Source organism: Sceloporus occidentalis, unplaced genomic scaffold (genome assembly GCF_023333645.1).
Source record: "Sceloporus occidentalis isolate IW3139 unplaced genomic scaffold, rSceOcc1.0.p SCAF_57, whole genome shotgun sequence".
Lineage (NCBI taxonomy): Eukaryota > Metazoa > Chordata > Lepidosauria > Squamata > Phrynosomatidae > Sceloporus > Sceloporus occidentalis.
Window position 1 is genome coordinate 5663302 of NW_028317037.1, and position 25012 is coordinate 5688313.

At 43.9% G+C, this 25012-nt stretch overlaps 1 protein-coding gene across 1 annotated transcript; it reads left to right on the forward strand.

The window, feature by feature from the left end:
- The first annotated feature begins 14930 nt into the window (after window positions 1-14930).
- Window positions 14931-17954, forward strand: LOC149287776 (uncharacterized). The gene is made up of 2 exons (XM_089492512.1): window positions 14931-14982; window positions 16754-17954. Exons 1-2 carry the CDS (start codon window positions 14949-14951, stop codon window positions 17650-17652), a joined length of 933 nt encoding a protein of 310 aa, XP_089348638.1. The 5' UTR covers window positions 14931-14948; the 3' UTR covers window positions 17653-17954.
- The last annotated feature ends 7058 nt before the right edge of the window (window positions 17955-25012 follow it).

Here is a 25012-nt window from a genome sequence, read left to right on the forward strand (position 1 = left end):
TTTTTGCCCCTAAATGGTCCTCAGCCCATTCCTGAGCAAGTTTCCTGGCTTTTGTGGCCCCTCTTCCAGCCTTTTGAGGCTCTGGAGAGGCTTCATGGGAAAAAGGCCTCCCTTGGCCCTGCAATGGATCAGAGAGGGCCCAAGAGTGGCAAAATGGCCTCCACTTCCACAAAGGGATGCTGTGGGATATTGAGGGGCAAAACATTATACTATATTTTTAGGCAACACAATTTGGGGTTTCCCCTGAGATCCCCTGGGGTCCAATGTGACCACCCCACTTCCCAACAGTAGGCCATCCCTGTCTTAGAGATGCCTTAAGGTTGTTTTAAGGCTCATCCCTCACACTTGACCCTCACTAATATCAGAAACCAGGTCCCAGACTCCTTGTTCTGCCTTTCCTAATGCATTAGTTGTATAATGATTGTCTTGCCTTTCTCAAGAAATGAGCCTCAAAGTGTCCCTTTTGTGTATCACACTCTGTGGGTGTGTGTCTGTGATAGAGAGATGGAGGCAATGTGAAAAACAGAAAGGCAGGGAAGAGATGCTGAAGATGAAATGGTAAAGCAGTGCAGATGGGCAATAGGGAAGGTTGGAGAGTGAAAGGAGAAAAGGAAGGGGATCAGGCCTCTGGGATCCAGGAGGGGAAGGCAGGAGCAAAGCCAGGATCGCCTAGCTTGAAAAACACACAAAGCATCACAAGAAGTAATTTGTATTGTAGCAATAAGGGTAAACATCAATCCATAAAATCAAATCCTAAACCTGGCAGGTAAAAATTGTCCCAAATAACTTTGAGAAATATAGACTTAAAATAGTAGCTTTGGCACGGTTGCTTACAAAGTTGTATCCTAATCGAGTATCTCCCAAGCTGAGTTATATAACATTTCAAGCAGAATACAAGCTGCACATGGCGTGTTTATAGTGTTTATAGTGGCAACCCACTCATTAACTTCAAACTTCTAAAATGATTCATATAAAACAGAACAGTCAAATGGATATAGTGCAGAAAACACCGTATACAATCCTATTAATTCCAAAATGGAAGTTGTATAAAAATGTAATAGCCTGACTCTTGGTCATAATTATTTCAAGATATTACATGGGTGTTTCTACATCTGTTCAAAAAAAAAATCTGCTACAAATAATCGCAGATGCCCAATATCTGGCAACTTTAACAGTTACCTGCTCCTAATAATACATTTATTTGCAAGCTCTCCTCTCCGACTTCCATCAACTTCACCATCCCTTGTACACACAACTCTAATCCACACCAATCCACATGTGAGCTGTATACTGTATTGGTTGTGAGTCATCTCCTGGTGCCACACAGCATGAAGGGACCTCTGCAGTTAGCTTCCATCATGCCTTGGTCTCTGACTCAGGACTTTATGGCAGTCTCACAGGATATAAAGCCACTTGCCAATCAAACTATTTCTCCACATGTTTAATAGAATATTTTTGCAACATTCCTTTTTCTGACTATCTGCTTCCAGTGATTCCCTTAAGTCCCCCTCTAATCTCTTCTTTGTTAACTCCTATAAATAAGGATACAATTGTTCCATGGATTTAGGGGCATAAGTAGTACGGTCATCCTTGGGTTACTAACAGAAACTCTCTTAATTTAATCTCTAATAAGGAGGGGTTAATGAGGGCTAAATCATGGGTAACACCCTCCTCTCTTAACGCTGATTTTCAGTCTTATCTGTCACTGTGCTTCTTTACAGAAAAAGATTTGAGTCATGAGAGAATCCACACAGGAAAGAAGTCACATAAATGCCAGCATTGTGGGAGACATTTTGCTTACAAGTCAATCCTTGTCATGCATCGAAGGGTCCATACAGGAGAGAAGCCATACAAATGCCAGCATTGTGGTAAATGTTTTTCTCAGAAGTCAGACCTAGTGAAACATCAGAGAGTCCACACAGGAGAGAAGCCATACAAATGCAAGCATTGTGGAAAATGTTTTTCTCAGAAGTCAGTCCTAGTGAAACATCAGAGAGTCCACACAGGAGAGAAGCCATACAAATGCCAGCATTGTGGAAAATGTTTTTCTCAGAAGTCAGACCTAGTGAAACATCAGAGAGTCCACACAGGAGAGAAGCCATACAAATGCCAGCATTGTGGGAAAGGTTTTTATCAGAAGTCAGTCCTAGTGAGACATCAAAGAGTCCACACTGGAGAGAAGCCATACAAATGCCAGCATTGTGGGAAATGTTTTTCTATGAAGTCACACCTAGTGAGACATCAAAGAGTCCACACTGGAGAGAAGCCATACAAATGCCAGCATTGTGGGAAATGTCTTTCTCAGAAGTCAGACCTAGTGACACATCAGAGAGTCCATATAGGAGAGAAGCCATACAAATGCCAGCATTGTGGCAAATGTTTTTCTCGCAAGTCATTCCTAGTGACACATCAGAGAGTCCACACTGGAGAGAAGCCATACAAATGCCAGCATTGTGGGAAATGTTTTTCTCAGAAGTCAGACCTAGTGGGACATCAGAGAGTCCACACAAGAGAGAAGCCATACAAATGCCAGCATTGTGAGAAATGTTTTACTTCAAAGTCACACCAAGTGAGACATCAAAGAATCCACACAGGAGAGAAGCCATAAAAATGCCAGCATTGTGGGAAATGTCTTTCTCAGAAGTCAGACCTAGTGGGACATCAGAGAGTCCACACTGGAGAAAAGCCATACAAATGCCAGCATTGTGAGAAATGTTTTACTTCAAAGTCACACCAAGTGAGACATCAAAGAATCCACACTGGAGAGAAGCCATAAAAATGCCAGCAGTGAACTAACATTATTTTTGTCAATAAGGAATACAAAAAATATATTTGCAATCCTGCTGTGCTAAGAAAAGGCCCTTGTGATTTTGTTTTTCTGTCCATATGTCTGTTTATGTTTTAAAATTGTATTTTGTTAGATTTAGGTTTTAATTGCTAATAGGATAGATAATTGTTTCGGGTTGTAACTTTGGCTGGGGATTGTGGTTCGTGGTAAAAGTTAGCTAAATGGGGGGCTGGGATTTGTTGCAGTTGGTTAGAATAGTTTTGGGAATGATAGCGTTTGGAATTTGTGGGATGTTGGCTGAAGAAAGTGGAGGCTGATATTAACAGGAAGGTGGCTAGTTTCTGGGAATGGCAAAGGGGGGCTTGTTACCTGTGGGGCCTAGACTGTGGGAATTGAAGGTGGGGGCTAGGTTTTAAGAGGGTGGAGTTTTAGGTTTGGGGGTTTTAATGTATTGTTTGGATTGGAGTGGGCAGTTCTGACGTAAACGCTGAATTTCTGACTATGTGTTCTCAATAAAATTCTTTGTTGTTTCAACAGACTGGACTCATTGGTGTACAGAAGTTCTGCATTTGCACAAAATTTACTCTTTCTTCTCTCCTCAGCCATCATCTCCATTCCCAGCTATAAGAACAGCAGAGGCAAACACACATACATTTATATATATATGTATATATGTGTGTGTGTGTGTGTGTATTATATCTACATACATACAGTATACATAGACTTTATTTCCAATGCAGAGTCTTCCTTTCTTGCCTTTCCTGGGCTCCATTGTGGCCTCTTTGAAGTGTCCTCAAAATAAGGAAGGAAGGGGAGGTGGCTGAACCCCCGGCACACTCCTTCCCTTCCCTCAAAGGCCACCAGTGGAATAAACAGCAGGAGCAGTAAGGCCCTGGTGATCCCCGCACATGATCAGAAGGGGTCTTTGGATGTATGTGCGCATGCACAGTCTCAGCCCTAAAGCCATTGCTGCCCTCACACTCTGTTCTGAGGGAAGGAAGGATGGAAATGGGGGGAAACGGTTCAGAGGAATGGCTGGAATGTCTTCTGGGGGGGGGGCTTGGGGATTATAAGAAGAAGGAATCCCCTCTTCTCCCCCCAACCAAAACGCAGGGGGCCTGCCAGGTCTCCTCTCCCTCTTTCCTTCCCTGCCCCCTCCTCGGGGGATTCCTTGGGGCCCTGGTACTTGGGGGTTATCATGAGAAGAGAGGGAAGGGGGACCATTGGAGACAGGCATGACCATGGAGGGGGGGTCCAAAGATAAAAAGGGCTTTGAGGAGCCCCCTCCATCCTGGAAAGTGGGGCAGAGGAGAGTCCCTCCCTTCTGATGCCTCATTTGGAGAAGATTTTTGTGCCAAATAAAGAGCACCACACAGCATAGGCTTCAATAGCATTGGAAACAACATTATTTGGGGGGGGGGGGAGTTTTCTCTGGGGTCTTGGGGGGAGGAGGGGGGAATCTGGGACCTGACTCAGGCACTCCCCCCCCCGAACCCATTATTAGAGCCTTCCACAGCTCACTGTGATGCTTTAAATGACCATTTTGCAAATAAAATCTCTCAGATAAGAGCCAACTTGGATGCTAACATTATTGCTGATGCTATAGGTGAGGTGTCCAGTGACTCTGTGAATGGGATCATCCTGGATCAATTCAAATCTGTGAGTACTGAAGACATGGACAAGCTCCTTGAAAGTGTGAAGAAGACAACTTGCCCTCTCAACCCTTGCCCTTCATGGCTAGTCATCCAAGGAGGAGATGCACTTAGGACTCACCTGAGATATATCATAGATGCATCTCTGAGGGAGGGCTATTTTCCATCTTCCATAAATGAAGCGGTGGTACAGCCGCTTCTGAAAAAGCCCTCCCTAAATCCCTTGGACATGAACAAATACAGACCGGTCTCCCATCTTCCATTTCTAAACAAGGTGATTGAGAAAGTTGTTGCTCTTCAACTCCACGTGGTCTTGGATGAAACACATTATCTAGACCCATTTCAAATTGGCTTCAGGATGGGATACGGAGTCGAGACTGTTATGGTCGCCTTAGTAGATTATCTCCGCTTGAGTATGGACAGGGGAAGTGCAACCCTGCTGGTGCTTTTGGATCTCTCAGGGTCCTTCGATACCATCAACCATGGCATCTTTCTTGAACGTCTGAAGGAACTGGGGACGAGAAGGCAATGCATTGCAGTGGTTCTGGTCCTATCTCTTGGGCAGATTCTAGATGGAGATTCTTGGGGATGGTTGGTCCTCTAAGAGGGAGCTTAAATCTGATGTTCCCTAGGACACCATCCTCTCCCCAATGCTGTTTAACATAAACATGAAGCTGCTGGGAGAGATCATCTGGAGACATGGCATGGGGTGTTATCAGTATGCTGAGGAATCCCAGATATATCTCTCCATGTCCCGGACTTCAGCGTCAACTAAGAAAGGCATCTCCCCTCTGAATGAATGTCTTGAAGAATTAATGGGCTGGGTGAGAAAAAAACAGAATGAAGCTGAATCCAGATAAGACAGAGCTGCGTAATGCTGGAGATCCTAATCCAGGTATGGAGGTTTGACACGTGTGATCCACCTGTATAAGGGGTCACACTTTCCCTAAAGGACTATGTTAGTAGTTTGGGGGATGCTCCTGGATCCATCACTCCAGATGTCAGCTCAGATACATGTGACGGCGAGGAGTGCCTATTATCTCCTTCAGTTGATATGCTAACTGCACCCAGTCCTGGAAGCTGAAGACCTAAACACTATAGTTCTGATCTTAATTTTATTTCATTATATTTATCAATTATTTCTATTAACTGATTTTCTGAATATATCTGCTCACCTTTTTCCTCAAATAATTTTTCAAAATATGTAGTGAAAGTATTTTTAATTTTCCCTTGTTCCGTTATGATTGTGTTATTTTGTTTAATTTTAGTTATCATTTTCTTTTCTCTCTCATTCTTTAATCTATTATCATCCATCGGCTTATTTTATTAGCATTCTTAAATTGATTTTGCTTTGATCTTAAATTTATAGCTATTTCCTCTGTCATTTTTTTCTCTAATTGTTCTTTCAATAGTTTTATTTCATTCATTATTTTATCCCCTTTTGTTTGTTGTAGTTTTTGTTCTCTAATTTTAAATTCATTCCTAATTTTTTCCTCTTTCTGCTTTTCTCATTTTTTATTTCCATTGTTCTTTGTATAAATAGTCCTCTTACAAATGCCTTACTAGTATCCCATACAACCTTCATTTTTACCTCCTTTCCACTGTTTCCTTTAAAAACCATCTTTAACTCTCTCTTTACCTTATTTACAAATTCTTCGTCATCTAGGATATCCTCTTTCATTCTCCATCCTATATTTTTGTCCCAATTTATATTTAATTCCAGCTCTATCATATTATGATCCGACATCGTCCTTGGCCAAATTTCCATTTTTTTCACTTTAGTAACCAGTTGCTTCGTCACGAAAAACATATCCAACCTTGAGAAGGATTTATGTGCATCTGAATAGAAGGTATACCCTCCTCTGTTCCCATTACAATGTGACCAAACATCTAACAAATTAAATTCCTCTTTTAAAACAAAAAACCTCTTGGTAATTTTCCTTGTGTTTTCTTAATTACTTTTTTCTGGGATTTCCTGTCCCAAATTGGATTTAGAACTCCATTGAAATCTCCTGTCAAGATTAATTTGTCATTATCAACTTCTCTCACAACCTCTGCCAAATTTCTATAATAGGTTTCCTTCTTCTCTAATGGCCCATAAACATTAATCAGTACATATTTAACATTATCTATCAAAATCTCCACACACAAGAATCTACCGTCTTTATCTTTCTTCAGTAGCTTTGCTGCATACCTTTTATTCACAAAGATTGCAACTCCCCTCTTCCTTTTATTTACTGTGGCACAAAATAATGTCCCCAATTTACTATTTCTCAAATATTTTATATCTCCATCTTTTATTTTTGTTTCCTGTAAACACAATAAATCAAAATTATTCTTCCCTAGATACTGCATTACATGCTTTCTCTTTCTCTCTTGGCTTATTCCTTTTACATTCCACGAAACTATTTTAAGCCCCATTTTCCTTTTAGAGAGGTTCTTATGTCTTTTATGTAGACTTTCCTATCTCTCCTGAGTAACCCTCTTCTGAGCTTTTGTTTCCCAAATTGTCAGTATTTACTTCCTTAATCCCTAATCTCTCCTTCCTTGCCCTTTTCTCTGGGTCTTTTCTTCTCTTTGTCTATTTACACTTTCTCCTTCCTTCTTGTCCCTTTCTTTATTTCTTTCTTCTTGCTCTCTGTTATCTCTGCTTAATCTCTCATAAAAGGCTTTTCCTTGTTCTATTGTACTTATCCTATATCTCCTCTGATGGTAATGAAAGATCACTCCTTCTATCATATCCCATCTGTACAGTATCTCATTCTTACTGCAAAAGAATATTGTTAGGAATTTATATTCCTGTCTCTTTCTAATTATTTGCAATGGTAAATCCTTATAAATTTCCACTATTCTATCTTCCACAATCAATTTTTTCTCATAATTTTGTTGCAATATTTGCTCTCTCATCCTTGAGCTTGTAAAACATACCGTAATGTCTGTCCAATTTCCTTTCCTTTGCTATCTTTGAGCTAAGTCTAAATGTCTTATCAATCTGTGCCTCCATCAAATCCTCCTCAATATCCACATATTTTCCCAGCACAGGTATAATTTTGTCATATATTTGTTTGTCTTGTTCTTTACTTTCCCTAATTTTAATTGCCCTTTCCCTATATCTGACCTGCTGCAGAAGATTACTCTGTTGTTCCCTTAATTGAGTCTTTTCCAATTCTTCTGTTTTTCCCCAGACTTTCCGTTCTTTCTAATACTTCCTCCACCTCCACTTTCACTCCTGATATCTCTTTAGCTAAGTTGTCTATTTTCCCCCCTAATCCATCTAGAGGAAAGGAGATTAAATGATGGTCAGAAAGTGGAAAGTCAGGTGCCAGGTAGTCAGAAATGGCGCAGTTTGCAGCAAGAACCAGGTCAAGACAGTGACCAAGAGAATGAGTTGAAGAGTTGGAGTGTGGTTGGAGGCCAAAAGAAGCCAGGAGAGAGTTAAAGCGAGATGTTGTCGGGTTATTGGAATCGTCAACGTGGATATTAAAGTCACCTAGGATCAAAGTGGGGACTGAATCTGAAAGAAAGAATGTCAGCCATGATTCGAAGTCTGAGAGGAACTGGGTGGCAGAACCAGGAGGGCGATAGATAACTGCAACCCGGAGCTGTAGAGGAGAAAAGAGTCTAATAGGATGAAACTCAAAAGAAGAGGAATGATAGCTGGTGGGGAAGATAGAACTTGGAACTGGCAGGAGTTAGATAGCAAGGTACCAACCCCTCCTCCTCGACCCTCAGGGCAGCTGGAGTGGGTGAAGGAGAGACCACCAAAAGAAAGGGCAGCGGAGGTTGTAGTATCATGGGCTGGGAGCCAGGTTTCTGTGAGAACGAGGAGGTTAAAGGATTTAGAGAGAAAAAGGTCATGAATTGCTGTTGCTTTAGGGGCAGCAGAGCGGCAGTTCCAGAGGGAACAGAGGAAGGGAAGCAGGGAGACAGGGAGAGGCCGAATGGGGATCAGGTTAGGAGAAATGTGGGGAGCCATGGGAAAGATAGGATTCACTGCCCAGTGATTAACGGGGGAAGGTGTGACACAACAGCAAGGATGACCCTAGCAAAAACAGCAAGGATGACCCTAGCAAAAGAATGGAGACAAAGGAAAGTTCTTGAAGTAGAGGAAGGCTGTTAGGACTATTTGATGCGTTGGAAGCAGATAAACTCACAAGGATCTTACAGAAACAAAACAAAACTAAAATGTATAGATTGATAGAAGACTGGGATAAAGTGCTGGACTATATCAAAAAAGAAAGGAAGACTGAAGGGCAAACAACGGATAAAGAGAAAACAAAGACGCAGCAAAGAACATAAACTTTGGAAGTCTTTTAGTTTGTTTGTTGTGGAATCTGAGGTTGGATGTATGGTGAGTTTGGATGTAATTTAGTATGTTTTACAAGTTTTGTCGCTTGTGAATATTTGTATTTGTCAAGTCTTTTAATTGTATCTGTGTTATTGTTGTTGGTCCCATAGGTTTTTTTTTCCCCTTTTACCAATAAAGTTTTAAAAAGTACAGAATCCTGAAATCTAGAAAGCATATCCAGGAGAAGGTATTTAGGCCACACTGCAAACAATAACCTCCAAAATCCACAAAACAGATACCTTTCTCCTGTTTGATGTTTAACACTTTTTCCCAATGAAGAAGCCAGCTGAGTTTCAAAAGCTTGTTTTATCTATTTTGTGCATTTTGGTTGGCCACTAAAGGTATCCCTGTTTTGTGGATTGTGGGTGTTATTGTGGTTTGCTGTATGGTCCGGCCAGCATGGCAACCTCTAGATATGATCCCTAGAGTAGGAATCCCTCTTCGTCTCATGGCTGTTTGGGGCTTTTCTCCCTCCCTCCCTCTCTGCCCCATAGAAGTCAACGGGGACTCACCTTTGCTAAGGTCTCCTCCAAGGGGCTAGGATTCAGAGACAGAGGTTTAATTTGCATTACAGAAGTCATACATTTCAACACTGCTTTAACTGCCATGGGTCAATTCTATGGAGATCTGGGATCTGTAGTTTTGTGAGCTATGTAGCCTCTCTCAGGGAGCTCTAGTGTGAAAAGAGACTACAAATCCCAGAATCCCATAGCATTGAGAAATGGCAGTTAAAGCGATGTCAAAGTGCATGAATTCTGCTGTGCAGATTCAATCATAAGCCATGTTATTCAGGAATATCAGTATCCTAAGGGATCTTGTAGCACCTTTGAGACTAACAAAGTGAAAAAAGTTGTAGCATATGCTTTTGTAGACTTGCGTCTGGAGTTTTGTGGAAGAGAGTCATGGCAACCCTAGTAGCCAGAACCTTCTTTTGTCCTCCATTTTGGGAGAGGAGAGAGGGAGGCCGAATGGAGAGCTCCCTGGGAAAGAAGCTGTATCTCTCCAGGCTGAGAGGCCAGAGACCTAGGAGCAGGGCCTCTGCGGTTGGGGAGGAGGCGCCGTCTGAAGCATTGGACCTTCTGGGACCTTCCTTTTGTGCCCATGGAATACAACTGCTTCTTCCCACCAAGAACCCAAAGCAGTCCTCTCTGAAATCCCTTTCTGGGAGCATTGGTGAACTGCCCTGGGCCCTACTATGTTGCAAGAAATAAAAATACACATTTGAAATAATGTAAAACAGCTCATGCTTAAATAATACATGCCTTAAAAGTGACACCAGATTCTCCCCATCCCACCTGGGCTTCCCTTTCAAGTTAAAATGTGGTGGGCAAAGCATGATGCATGGCTCCAAGCATCAGGGACTTCTCTGTAACCCACAGCGGTCAAAAATGTCTGGGGTCTTTTCGTGATCTTGGGATGTGAGGGGCATATGTTTTGTGGGACCCCTTGGCCAATATAATGCCATAAGATGAGGTGTCCTCCGCTCGCTTCCCAGAAGCATGGCGAAAAGGTCCCTCATGGTGATGTTGATGCTTATTTTAACCAATTCTGTTTTATATTATTGCCTATTGTTTTATACATGTTTTGTAGATTGGCAGGTTTTATTTTTATTGACTTGATCATTTGTATGTACAGCACTGTGTACAATTACAGTGCTATAGAAATAAATGATGATAATAATAATAATAATAATAATAATAATAATAAGTTGCACTCTCTCAGCCTCAGAGGATGGCCATGGGAAACCCACTCTGAAGAAACCTGCCAAGAAAACCCCTTCAGAGACTCCCATAAGGTCACCATAAGACCTGGAAACAACTGGGAGGCAGACCCCAAGAGCAACATTGGGAAATAGGGGCAAGCCTTGCCTTGGGCAAGTGTAATGACTGGGCTCCAGTCAATGGAGGTCTTCTTCAGGCAGAAAAGGGAGGTTTATGCAAATGCAGAATGACATCACTGCTACGGAAGGCTCTCTTGATCAATCAGAGAGCAAGATGAAGGTCCTTCTGGAAGCTTCCATGAGAAGGAGATATAAGGCCTGAGAGACCAAGAGGCAGTTGGGGGAATTGTGTCGGTTGGAGATCGAGAGAGAGAGAGTTAAAGAGCGGATCTTGGAAGTTAGTCTCAGAATTGGATGTTTAGGTTTATTTATTTTTAATAGCTTTTATGAATTGAATATTATATTCTTACAAATATTGTACCTGCAAGACTCTTAATATCTAGTATGACTTATATTTTAGTTATATTTTGTTATTTATTATAATCATCTGTATCTACTACTCAGGCAGACCCAGCCATTTTGTTTTCTGGCAGCCATTTTGTGCTGCTTCTGACTGTGGGGAATAATGTTCCAGAACCTTCTCTGAGCCTCAGTTGAACAGAGGCTTCTCTTTCTCTCCTGAGGCTCCAGAGTCAGAAGGAGGCCAGGCACCTCGGGCCAAAAGGAAGGAAGTCCCTTTGTGCCTCTGGCCGTCCATTTCGGGAGAAAGGAAGGAAGGAAGGAAGGAAGGAAGGAAGGAAGGAAGGAAGGGGTCTGTGGGGGTCTGAGGAAGAGGAGGCAGGGGACTCAGGGCCAGTGGGGAGGCTGGGCTTTGGGGGCTGGGAGAGAGAGTTGGGAAAGAGACCCTCCCTTTGGGCCCTAGCTGGGGAGGGTCCCACCGGTCCTTGCCTCCCCCTTTGGGAAAGGAGACCCCCTCAGCCCCCTGGACTCACTCCTGCCACTCATTCCTAGAATGGCTGGGACTCAGAGGAGTTTCCTAGGCATTGTCACCTTCTGCCCTCCATGGCCATTGGCACTGACCTTTCCCCATTGCCTTCCCTCCCTCAGCCCTGTGGACCTCCTCCTCCTTCGCACTCAGAGCAACCCTTCTCTAGGGCTGAGGAGACAGCCTCAGACCCGGGGAAGCTCCAGCCATAAAGGACTGCAGGAGAGGCCTTTCTGGGGCTGCAGGAATCAGGGTCTTTGTACTGAAGGTAGGCCTTCATTCCTGGAGCTGAAAGAGGGCCTTTGTTTAAATGCTTTAGACCAGGATTGTATGGAAGGGTTGCAGCTGAGAGACTGAGCCCATGCTTTGCAGGCATAAAGCCCCAAATTCAATCTCTGGCAGCATTGTCTTCCCAAAAGGTGGAAGTGAAATTTCCAGACCCCAGAGACACAGTGCGCCAGCGAGTCCGTTTTATGCGGACTGTGTGTGTATGTGGTGTTTACTAGAGTTTTGTGAGGTATTTGTTTGACTGGGTTTATATAATAAGTTTACTTATGTCTTCACTTCCCAAAATGAGCATAATCCAGGATACAATCTTCACTCATAAACTTATACATTTATAGATTTTTGTTGTATAAGTGCAACATATTCAGCAGTGTGCATATTTTTTAAAAATATACAAGGAAAAGTGAAGAAATTGTGATATTGACAATAGATCCGTTCAGAAACAATGCACACAAATGTACATGCCTCAATTTCTGTGTGGCTTTAGCAAGCAGAGGGAGGAGGTGCATACTTCATGCAACTGCTACGACTGACACACACAAACACACACATTTTGTAATTTTCAATTTTTAAACCGCTCAGATCTTTTTGGAAAGGTGGTAAATACATACATTTATTATTATTATTATTAACACAGCAGTTAAACTCAGAGATTTGTCTCATTTGGAAAAATGAAATGATTATTTTCACCAGTGTCTAAATGAAAAAGGGGGCAAAATGAGGGGAGGTTGTGGATCAGATCCATAAAGTAATACAGGTCTTATCCAGCCCAGGGGCCAGAATTTCTCCACCTGGGATATAAATCATATAATCATAGAGGGCAACTAAAATGGTGAAGGGTCTGGAAACCATGCCTTATGAAGAATGGCTTAGGGAGGTGGGGATGTTTAGCCTGGAGAAGAGAAAGTTAAGAGGTGATATGATAGATCTGTTTAAATTTTTGAAGGGATGTCATATAAAGGAGGGAGCAAGCTTGTTTTCTGCTGCTCCAGAGACTAGAAACCGGAACAATGGATGCAAGCTCCAGGAAAAGAGATTCCACCTCAACATTAGGAGAAACTTCCAGACAGTAAGGGCTGTTCAACATTGAAACAGACTCCTTCCTTGGAGTGTAGTCAAATCTCCTTCCTTGGTCTTCAAGCAGAGCCTGGATAACCATCTGTTGGGGATGCTTTGATTGAGAGTTCCTGCATGGCAGAATGGGGTTGGACTGGATGGCCCTTGGGGTCTCTTCCAACTCTACGATTCTATGATTCTATGTGGCAAGAACAGGACATTCCCAAGCCAACATGGCCAGGCAATAGTGTGGAAAATGGGCAATCTCTATGTGGGCAAAGACACTTTCAGAATTGTGACTTCTCTACATGCAGAAGGCTGCCATGGGAATTGGGGAGGAGGGCTGGATCCCATGGAAGGGGGGCAACAAGAGAGAGATCCTTTCCTGCCCTGCCTGACTGGGGGCCTCCCTGGGGGATGGACGGCAACTGGTTTGGCCACTGGGAGAATGAGGGGCCATCAGGCCAGACAGCCTGACCCAGGAGAACTCTCTATGCTCCAGTGTTGCTCCAGGTGGAATAGGCTACAACTGGCCATTCACTGACCCAGGTATTACCATCGAGTTGTGGAAGCCATAACGCATGACCGTTCCATGCCTGGTGAGAGTGTTTGGTGTAAGGTATTGGAGATGCATCCAGCTGTGTTTCTGTAGCCAGAAGCAAAACAAAGACATTTTCTTCTGAGGGTGACTGGGGACCTTTGCAGGTTTCAGCAGATGATGCCCTCATTTCACATCTAGCTATGGGGACATAACCAGAGCCTTTTCCAATTTCCCATCCCCTGATCCCCAGCTAATCTAACAAGGTATGGAGTAACTGTTGTGTAGGGGAGCTGCTGTGAGTCTATGCTAGGTCCAAGGGGCTTTGTTTGGTGCAGAGGGAGGAAGTGATGCCCACCTGTCAATTGGGCCAAAGGAGGCATATGTCACCTGCGTATGTCACCAGCAGGATGCCGATCTTTGTGACTTTGAGTGCTGCAGGGTTTCTTTCCAAACCAAGCCTAACCCTGGTCTCTTTTCTCAGAACTTCATCTTGGCCCCCCTGTACACTGCTTTGCGGTATCTTTTGCTGGAAGTGACCAAAGCGCAGGCCCACCAGGAACCCCCTGCCTACCTGATGGCTGACACAGAGGCCAAGCGGAGGGAGTTGAGCTCCAAGAAGAAGAGGCTGCCGAGGTGCAACAACTCTTTGGTAAATTGCCATCCTGACTATTAGTTTCATCTGGGTCACTGCTGGGCTGGCTCATGAAAGCAAGCGGAGAACAACTGTCCCAGTTTGCCAGAGGGAATCCCGCTTAAATCTCTGTCACCTTATTTTTTCAGGGGCTTTGAAAATGACCCATTTCTCTCTCCTGCTCCCACTTTCCCTCTTCTCCTTAGTTCACTTCAGTTACTGAAAAATGTATTCCAAGTTCAAAAAACATGTGCAGCGCATCAACTCAAAAGAGGGAGAGGGGAGGAGAGAAAGGGGCAGGGTCTTGCCAGGAGTTGGAAGCAAATGCAAACTGCTGTGCCCTTCCTCGCTTGTGCAATCTTCATCATTAACAACTTTGGCCATCTTGACCCCCTTCTGGTGTTGCTTGTCCACATGTGTCTTGCTTTCCCCATCTGTGAAATGCTGAGGGATATGGAAGAATTTCTCTGAACCTAAATTGGGGATGGGCCCAGTGGCCCTCAAGCCCAGAGTACTCCCCAGAACTGTTTTTGAAATTAGGAGAGATATGGCTAAATTCACTATAATTCCTTGGTGACTAAATGTACTTTATATGTTGGGGTAATCAGTATCCCAATGAATCAGTAATATCTCAGAAATGGTCTAAATTATATTTTTTATTATATTGTATATTATATTGAAAGGATTCGAGACAAACTGGATCTCAAAGGCTGTAGCTTTTTGCTTTCTTGGAGAATTTAAAGTGTATTTCCTGGACTGATTTCTGAACGTGTTGAAATAATATTTGCGATGCACCATGTGCTTTCCTCCCCTTTTGCTTACTTACTCTCTGGATAAGGCTATTTTCTGTTGCAGGTGACCTTTGCGGATGTAGCAGTATATTTCACCGAGGAGGAATGGAAACTGTTGACAAAGAAGCAGAAACTTACATACAGTTCTGTGATGATGGAGAATTATGAGAATGTGGCCTTTGTGGGTAAGGAACCTGAATCCATTGACCTTCCTGTGAAGACCGAGGGCCCTTTCATCATTCACTATCAGAGTGCTTTGTTCCACTTTAGAATTATCGAATCAAAGCAACTTCCTGACAGTAAGGGCTGTTTGATATTGGAACACAATCCTTCCTCGGAGTGTAGTGGAGTCTCCCTCCTTGGAGGTCTTTAAACAGAGACTGGATCACCATCTTTCGGGGATGCTTTGATTGAGAGTTTCTGCATGGCAGGGGGTTGGACTGAATGGCCCTTGTGGTCTCTTCCAAGTCTACAATTCTATGATTCTATGATCAGTTATGAGTAATATCTATGAAGGGAAGACAGGGGGACACAAAACCTGCTTTTTCTCTAATGTTTCTTTTCCATCCTGAGCTTGCTTAGCTCCATGGCTGATTCCAGAGGCCCTTTGTTACCCAAAATGCTGGAGTTTTGGAAGGACACCCACAGATGCGATGCTTTTAGGGGAGTTTGGTACTTAGCTGAAAAGAGAGCTATAGAATGGTTAGGGGCAAGAGTGACCTCGAGATTCAGCCCAACTGTGCCAGGCCCGGAAGCACACAGAATTCCAAAGGCATTTAAAATAGGTTTTCTGGTTTATTTACGGGAAAAGCAAAATACACACACACATACACACACACACACACACACACACCCCTAAGCTTTCACATATGTGTACAAGAACTAGATAACAATTGGGAGTGGTCAAGAGATGTAAGACTTTGATAATGGTAATACTTTACCTAGGCGGATCTTGATTCCAATTGCTGAGGGTTTGAAATTGGAAGAGAAGTCAGGAGCTCCTGTGACAAATGGGGTTGGCGACTGCATTGAGGTGCTTAGCCATGTAAACCCACAGACTGTCTGTCGGTAATTGGACTGACGTCAAAGAACAGCCAGTCAGGGCAGATATTTATACTGTAATTGTTGCTTGGAGGCAGAAACTGAGTGTTCAAAACGGTTTAAATCACTTTAGAATGTTTCCTGGGGGGAAGAATTGTCTGAAACCAAATTGAATGCAATGGGTGCTTGGTGCTAATATCTCAGACAAAAAGGGTTAGCACACTGGCTCTCAGGTCTTTCTTGGCTCTGAATTCTAATCGCGTTGAAAAGCCAATATATAGCACAATCTGAGGGTGACGCTCCCAGATGCAGCTCAAAAATAACATAGCAGAGTATGGAAGCAAGTATCCAGATACAGATATTGGCAATGCACTGACCACTTTCCACACTTAAAAATAAGTCACAGACACAGTTGATTTCATCGAAATCGTTGGAGGTTCTCTATCATGAGTTGCAAAATAATACAAATATTTGCATGATCTCCTCTCTGACATCCATAAACTACACCATCTCTTGTACACACAACTCCAATCCAATCTACACCAATCCACATATGAGCTATATAGCGTATTGGTTGTGAGTCATCTCCTGGTGCCAAACAGCATGAAGGGACCTCTGCAGTTACCTTGCATCATGCCTTGGGCTCTGACTCAGCACTCTATGGCCATCTCACAGCATATGATGCCACCTGCTTCCACTGGTTCCTTCAAGGCAGTCCCCATTCTTTGCTAGCTCCTATAAGTAAAGATACGATCGTTCTATAGATTTAGGGGCATAATCAGCAGGGTCATGCTTGGGTTACTCAAAGAAACTTTCTTAATTTAATCTCTAATAAGGAGGGCTAAATCATGTGGTAACATCCCTCCTCTCTTAAGTCTGATTTTCAGTCTCATCTGTCATTGTCCTTCTTTACAGAAAAACATTTGAGTCATGAGAGAGTCCACACAGGAAAGAAATCACATAAATGCCAGCATTGTAGGAAACATTTTGCTTACAAGTCAGTCCTTTTAATGCATCAGAGAGTCCACACAGGAGAGAAGCCACAAAAATGCCTGCATTGTGGGAAATGTTTTTCGTTGAAATCAAATCTAGTGATACATCAGAGAGTCCACACAGGAGAGAAGCCATACAAATGCCAGCATTGTGAGAAATGTTTTTCTACGAAGTCATATCTAGTGACACATCAGAGAGTCCACACAGGAGAGAAGCCATACAAATGCCAGCATTGTGGGAAAGGTTTTTCTCGGAAGTCAAACCTAGTGAGACATCAGAGAGTCCACACAGGAGAGAAGCCATACAAATGCCAGCATTGTGGGAAATGTTTTTCTCAGATGTCAAGCCTAGTGAAACATCAGAGAGTCCACACAGGAGAGAAGCCATACAAATGCCAGCATTGTGGGAAAGGTTTTTCGTTGAAATTCAACCTAGTGATACATCAGAGAGTCCACACAGGAGAGAAGCCATACAAATGTCAGCATTGTGGGAAATGTTTTTCTCAGAAGTCAGACCTAGTGACACATCAGAGAGTCCACACAGGAGAGAAGCCATACAAATGCCAGCATTGTGGGAAATGTTTTTCTCAGATGTCAAGCCTAGTGAAACATCAGAGAGTCCACACAGGAGAGAAGCCATACAAATGCCAGCATTGTGGGAAAGGTTTTTCGTTGAAATTCAACCTAGTGATACATCAGAGAGTCCACACAGGAGAGAAGCCATACAAATGCCAGCATTGTGGGAAATGTTTTTCTCCGATGTCAAACCTAGTGAAACATCAGAGAGTCCACACAGGAGAGAAGCCACACAAGTCCCAGTAATGAACCAATATTATTTTTGTCAATAAGGAATACAAAAAATATATTTGCAATCCAGTGATGCTAAGAACAGGCCCTTGTGATTTTCCCACTGATGTTTGTCTCTCCATATGTCTGTTTATGTTTTAAGGTTGTATTCTGTGAAGTTTAGGTTTTCATTACTAATAGAATAGATAATTTCTTTGGGTTGTAAATTTGGCTGGGGATTGTGGGTCGTGGTATAGGTTAGGTAGCTGGGGGGCTGGGATTTTTTGCAGCTGGCTTTTGTTAGTTTTGGGAATGATAGCTTATGCAGTGTGTGGGATGTTGGCTGAAAAAATTGGAGGCCGGTATTAACAGAAAGGGGACTAGATTCTGGGAATGGCAAAGGGGGCCTTGTTACCTGTGGGGCATAGACTGTGGGAATTGGAGGTGGGGGCTAGGATTGGGTGGAGTTTTATGTTTTGGGGTTTTAATGTATTGTTTGGGTTGGAGTGGGCAGTTCTGGCTTAAAAACTGAATTTCTATGTGTTCTCAATAAAGTTCTTTGCTATTTCAACACAATGGACTTTTTGATGCACAGAAGTTCTGAATTTGCCCAAAACTGACCCTTTCTTCTCTCCTCAGTCTTCAGCTGTATTCCCAGCCATAACAACAGCAGAGACAAACACATACACACACACACACCAATAGGGACAGCTATATTTCCAAATTAGATCCTTCCTTTCCTACCTTTCCCTCCTGAGTCTAGGAGACTCCTTTGAGGAGATCGCAATGAAACCCAAGGTTTCATTGCGATCTCCTCAAAGGAAGAAAGGAGGGAAGGAAGGGGAGACCGCTTAACCCCCGGCACATACCTTCCTTTTCTGCAAAGTCTGCCAGCGGAATCAGCAGCAGCATCTAGGCCCTGGCAATCCCTGCACATGCTGAGGAGGGGCCTTTGGGGGCATCTGTCTATGCACAGCCTCAGCCCCTGAAGCCATGGCTGCCCTCACAGTCTTTGCTGAGGGAGGAAGGGAAGTGGGGAGAGCCCTTATTCATTCAGAGGAATGGCTGAAAGGTCTTCTGGGGGGGCCTTGGGAGGTTATAAGAAGGAAAGAAGCCCCTCATCTTAGCCAAAAGAAAGGCAGGGGTACTGCCAGGCCTCCTCTCCCTTTTTCCTTCCCTGCCCCCTCCTCGGGGGATACCTTGGGGCCCAGGTACTTGGGGGGTTATTATGAGAAAAGAGGGCAGGGGGGACCCTTGGAGAGAGGCATGGCCATGGAGGGGAGGGGGATACAAAGGTAAAAAGGACTTTGAGGAGCCCCCTCCCTCCTGGAAAGTGGGCCAAATGAGAGACCCTCCCTTCTGATGCCTCATTTGGGGAAGAGTTTTGTGCCAAATAGAAAGCATCACACAGAATAGGGTTCAATAGCATTGGAAACAACACTTTTGGGGGGAGGGGTCTCTGGGGGGGAGAGAAGAGCCAAAATCTAGGCCAAAGCCAAGAGGAGGGAGACAGAGGGGCCTCAAAGCTCTGGCAATCCCCTGGCAACCTGGGAACTAGGCTTAGAGGCCCACAGGATCCGATTGGGCAGCCTCCCTCACATACTTACCTTTTCCTTCACAACAACCCTGCACAGGAGGACCAAGAGAGAGACCCACAGCCCCAGAAACATCCCCCTCACGTTTTGGGAGCATAGTGAAAGGCATTAGAGCCCCTTGAAGGGATGCTATTATTATTATTATTATTATTTTGTTATATTCCATCTTTTCTCAAAGGAATCAAAGTGGATTACAGTAATAAAATAACATACAATTTCAGAACTACAATTAAAATTCAAAAAACCCCAACCCTTCTCCCAATTATAAGAACATTAATCAACCCTTAAAAAGCTAATAAACAGTAAGAAAATGTAAAACATCCAAAACACAATACAGTAAAAAAGTTTTTTCGAGCAAGAAATGGGTCATTTTCTGAAGGTGAGAGGGGAGGGCAGGAACGATACATCAATAACAATTTCCATAACAGTAACAATGGCAAGGATAAGTGTCATGGGGAGTCAGAAACAACTCAATAGATCTAATCCAGTCTGGAGAGGCCTGCCTGAAGAGATCTTTCCTAAAGGCTTCCAAGGTGGAACTATGAGGGACCTCATCCGGAGGTCATTCCAGAGCCTGGGAGCAGCTGATGAGAAGAACCTCTGGGTCACTGCTGAAAGTCTGGTCTTCTTGAGTTGCAGCAGGTTCTTCCCAGAGGACCTGAGTCTGTGGGTGGATTGTATGGGAGGAGGCACTCCCTCAAGTAGTCAGGACCCAAGCCAAGTAGGGCTTTAAAGGTTAAAACCAACACCTTGTATCTTGCCCGCAAACTAATGGGCAGCCAGTGGAGGGATTTAAGAACCAGTGTAATGTGGGCAGTTCTAGAAGTGCCCGTAACCAACCTGGCTGCCATATTCTGTTCCAACTGAAGTCTCTGAACTTGGCACAAGGGTAGCCCCATGCAGAGTGCGTTACAGAAGTCAAGCTGAGGTGACCAGCGCATGTACTACTGTTTCAAGGTCTCCCTGCTCCAGGAAGCAGCGCAATTGGCCTATCAGCCGAAGCTGATAACAAGTGCTCCTGACCTTTGCATCCATCTGAGCCGTCAGATGAAGTGATGAATCCAGGAGACTCCCAAACTGCGGACAGAGTCTTTCAGGGGAAGTGTGACCCATCCAGAACTGGTTGACATAACTCCATTCCCAGATTAGGGGTCCTTCTTACAGTTATAGTTGTAGTTATAGTAGTAACTGGTTATAGAAAGCACATAATGGAAAATTATAGGACAGTTGGAGTGGCTTTTCGATGAAGGAGGGTGTTTGGAGAGGGGATGAGGCTGCAGCTGGACTGTTTATCAAGGAGGAGTGAAGCTGGCTTGGGAACACCGTTCTTCAAGGTGAAGCTGTCTGGGAGAAGGAAAGGGAAGTACAGTGTTACCTCGGGATACGAAATACCCAGGTTACGAAATTTTCGGGATACGAAAAAATCCCATAGGGAATTATTGTTCCGGGTTACGAATGTTTTTTCGGGTTACGAAAAAACTTTTGGTGCTTTTTTCGGCTTTTTCGCACGGAATCGCGGCTTTTCCCCATTAGCGCCTATGGCAATTCGGCTTACGAAGGCTTTTCGGGTTACGAAAGCGGCCGCGGAACGAATTACTTTCGTAACCCGAGGCACCACTGTATAGGCAACCTTGGTATCTATGCAACCTCTGCTTGTGTTGCTTTAGCTTGGGAATTGGGGGCTGGCTCAGGGAGGGGTTGAGCAAGTTCCTTTGGACTTCAGACTTTGCAAAAAGGTGTTAATGGATGTTTCTGCCTGGATTCATCAATAAAGCTTCTTTTGTTTCAAATGGGTTTTATTTTTTTGAGCACAGGATTGACTCTAGATCTCACAGTTTGCAACTTCAGGCTGATGCCGCTTGCCTGAGAGATTGAGACTGTCCCATTGTGACCTCAGTCTGCTGCTCCTTACCTGAAGGATTGATACTAGCCCATTGTAACTTCAGTTTGATGCTGCTTGCCTGATAGATTGAGATGGGACTATTGTGACTTAAGGCTGGTGCTCCTTTCCTGCAGGAATGAGATGAGACTATTGTCACTCCAGACCTGGAGGATTGATGCTGGTCCTTTACGACCTCAGGCTGACGCTCATTGCCTGAGAGATTGAGCCTGGCACAGTGTGACTTCAGGACTATCTCCTTTCCTGATGGATGGAGATAGGACTATTGTGACTTCAGGCTGATGCTTCTTTCCTGAAAGGCTGGGAATGGCTCATTGTGACCTCAGGCTGATTCTTGTTGCCTTAGAGATTAAGACAGGCCCATTGTGACTTCAGGCTGGTCCTCCTTACCTGAACGAATGAGACTGGCCCATTGCGATTGTAGTGATCCCTGGGAGCAATGCCCTGTGTGTGGCTCTTACTCCCAGGGAGTCCCTTTGAACACTTCCCTTCTAGGATCTGCTAGGTCTCCCTTCACACTCCCTGCTGGGTTGAATGGGACCTCTTGAGATCCTGTAGTCTGTGCTGCCACCACCCAGTGAATCTCAATGAACTACGTTTTCCCTAAGCATACACTGGGACTTGCTAGGGAGAGAGATCTAGTTTAAGCAATCAGTAATCAGCAACCGAGCTAAAAGGCATGTGTCCGGGAGCAGAGATTGACAACAGGTACTTTTAAAGAAAGATATTTATTTTAAAGAAATAGAATAGGATATGAAGATATCATTCATGCAAAGCCTCCTTGCCTTGCAGGTACAGAAAGCATATTTACAAAGTATTCATTTCAGGCAAGCTATTTGGATAAAACATAATAAAAGCCTAGATGCGCTATCTAACACATTTTCCTAACTACTCACGCAGTGATGGGATTTGTAGTCTGTGTTGAGTTTTCAGATACAAGGAGCTGGCCCTCATGGCCTAGCTCCACTGGCATCGCTGTTGCCTGCTTCCGTGCAAGCACACCACTGGTTTCCCCAAACAAACACAAAGATGGAGAACAAAGGAAAGCATGGTTTCCCCCCAAGAGGAGAGAGGGAGAGACAAAGAACCGCATGGCTGCAAAGGGCCTTTTAAAGATTTCCCCTAGAAAGTTCTTGAATCTCGCGGTCCTACTCTCTGATTGGTCAGTTAGACCTTGCATCAGCTATGATGTCACAGCTCATTAGCATGTGATGTCAGCTCTCATTAGCATGTACTGTACCTCCCCCTAGAATAGATTAACCCTTGTGGTTCAGTAGAAGTCCCCCAAATGACTGGAGAGCCCAGTCATTACACACCTATAAAACATCTTTACATAATTCTCCTTGTAGTTTTGACAAGCAGTAAATTTTTAGTTACTCTCCAGGAGTTTTCCCAATCCTCCAATAGTATGGGACTCCCTATATCTTGTGCCCATCTTATCATTGTATGCTTGATAGTCTCATTCTCCAGATGTAGGGAAAGGGGGAAATTTTGAGGGGGATCTCTTCTCCTGGAGTTAGCACCCATTGCTCCGTCTCCCGGTCTCCTCTGCTGGGAGGAAGGGAGAGTGTGGAATTCTGGGAGAGGCTGGCAGTTGGCTTGGAGCCTGAATAGGGTTCTAGAAGGCTGGTGGGTTTGACCTTTGGCTGGTTAGGAAAAAGGGCTCCTTCTGGATTTCCTTGGCAGGAAGGTAAGGTAGGGGCCTCAATGGGGGACCCCCAAATTTGGTTCCTATGTGAGAATGGTGACTGAGGGCAAACAGGGTCTCCTTTAGGGAGCTAGCCTTGGGGGCTGGAAGCAAAGAAGGCCTCCTTCTCCTCCTCTTTCCTCCCCAAAAAGGTAGTAAGGCTCCTAGGGCTACCAGGCCTCCTTTCCCCCCTTGGGAGTCTCCATGGGACCATGAGATTTCAGAGGGGGGATTAAAGGGAGGGTGTGTGCGTGTGTGTATGTGCGTACGTGTGAATATAAATTTGCTTCTTTTCAGGAAAAAGAAGACTAGCTTTGGTGTTGAATCTCTTTGCACAGTGAAGGCTGGAACCTGAAGGAAGGGGGCTCTGACTCTGTTTCTTTCATTGCATACAGTTGGTTCTCTTTCAACTGAACATTCTGTAGCCCACCAGATATTGAGAGACTGCAGCTCTCATCAGCCCCTTGGACAGCATAACAAATAAAAGAAGCATGCTGGGAATTGTAGAACCCTGACACCTGAATTCCCACACCTACTTTTGGAATAAGCCTTGTGCGTAATCCCAGCTAGAGGGCTTTCGTTTTTCTGTTCAAGAAAGAAGGACCACAAGAGAAGAGCCTTTTCCTGTTCCTCTCTTCTGTTCAGTTGGTTTCAGTCTAGAGCAGGCCTGCTGTAAGGGTCAAAATTTTAAAGGTTTATTTGGGCTGCAGATAGGTTTTTAATGGCTCACGTTCCAACTTTTCACTTGAGGGGCGAATGTTGACCCTTCCTCTGCCACCACCTTCCAGCTCCTTTCCAGGGTCAATTGGTTTATAAAAAATATTTATACATGTTCAGATTGGAGATTCTCCAGAAAATCCTGGAGGCCCTTCAGCTCCATGCTTTCATGTGTCCCTGCTCTTAGTTGTAGTTTGCTTCTGCATCCCAATTATCTACACATTCCTTACCAGGATAAGTTTTTTCCATACAAGGCTCTACCATTCAGTCTGTTGTTGTTTTCTTCAGTGACACTCACTACACTGATAGGGACACACTGAAAATAGTGGGACCTTCATTTATACCCATAACTTCACAATGTCCTGATCAGATCTGATTCTCTTTCACAGGATATAATAGATGTCGAGTTGTGCTTTTCTTCCTATCCAGACATGGTTTTCCGGTAACTCAGGAAAAGAACAACCTAGTTCCATTTCAGAAGCTGCAACACTTTGGTTGTCGACACGTTGCTGACCAGAGTCTACCTGACCAAAGAAAGGGTAAGATCCATGAAGAACACCCTCAAACAGGTCGGTTGTCCTCAGTTTTCAGGCCTAGTGTTGCTGGCGCACCTACAGTGCCTCATCTGCTTCAGGTAACAGTTTGGCATGAACACGATTTCATGGCAGGAGCCTAGAGTGGTTCCTCTAGCTCTATCAAAAACAGATGGCACAAATAAATCACCTGTTCTGACATTTGCAAAATAGGTTCAAACCCCTTTGAATAGTGGTTGTTGTCGCCAATCGACAGGGATTGTCTGATTTGGGCCCTGCTGTAGTTCCAAATAATGGTGGATGCCAGTTTAGGGCGACAGAAATCATTTTGTTACTCCCAATAAGCAAAATAAATAAATAAATAATAGGATCAACAATCTCTCCTCCACAATATAAACTTGCTTGAGCTATAATCAATAGTGCTTGTTTTCAACCACAACTACTAACAGCTCAATTCTGATTCAGATTCACAAGTTAACATTAAAGGTTCATGTGAACCAAAGGACTGACCCAATCCAGGTCACTGATGACAAAACCAACATTTCTAATATCTTGGTTCAAGAAATGCTTTCAACTTCTTTTTCTCACAATGAAAAGGCTTTGATAAAATTGTTGCTTGTCTTGGATGCATTTTAAGATGCTATAAGAAGACTGGAATATCTCTGTTGGGATCAGTTGCTGATCACTCCTTTTACAGTGCAGCTGATTCCTCTGCACTAGCAACCATCACATCCATCTAAGATAAATGTAGGACATGACATGGCCTTCATCTTCCACATTTACATGCCACCACTGTTGGGTGGCCTTGAATCAAAGAGGCTTCCTCTGGAAGACACATCTTGTGGCTCTCACATATGTGATATGCCTCAGTTCACCCACCCGTTGGTCAGGGAGCTTTGGGAAGTCCCATGTTATAGGATGTTTCCACCTCCATCGCTGGAAAAAGGAGCACTGGGTCTTACCT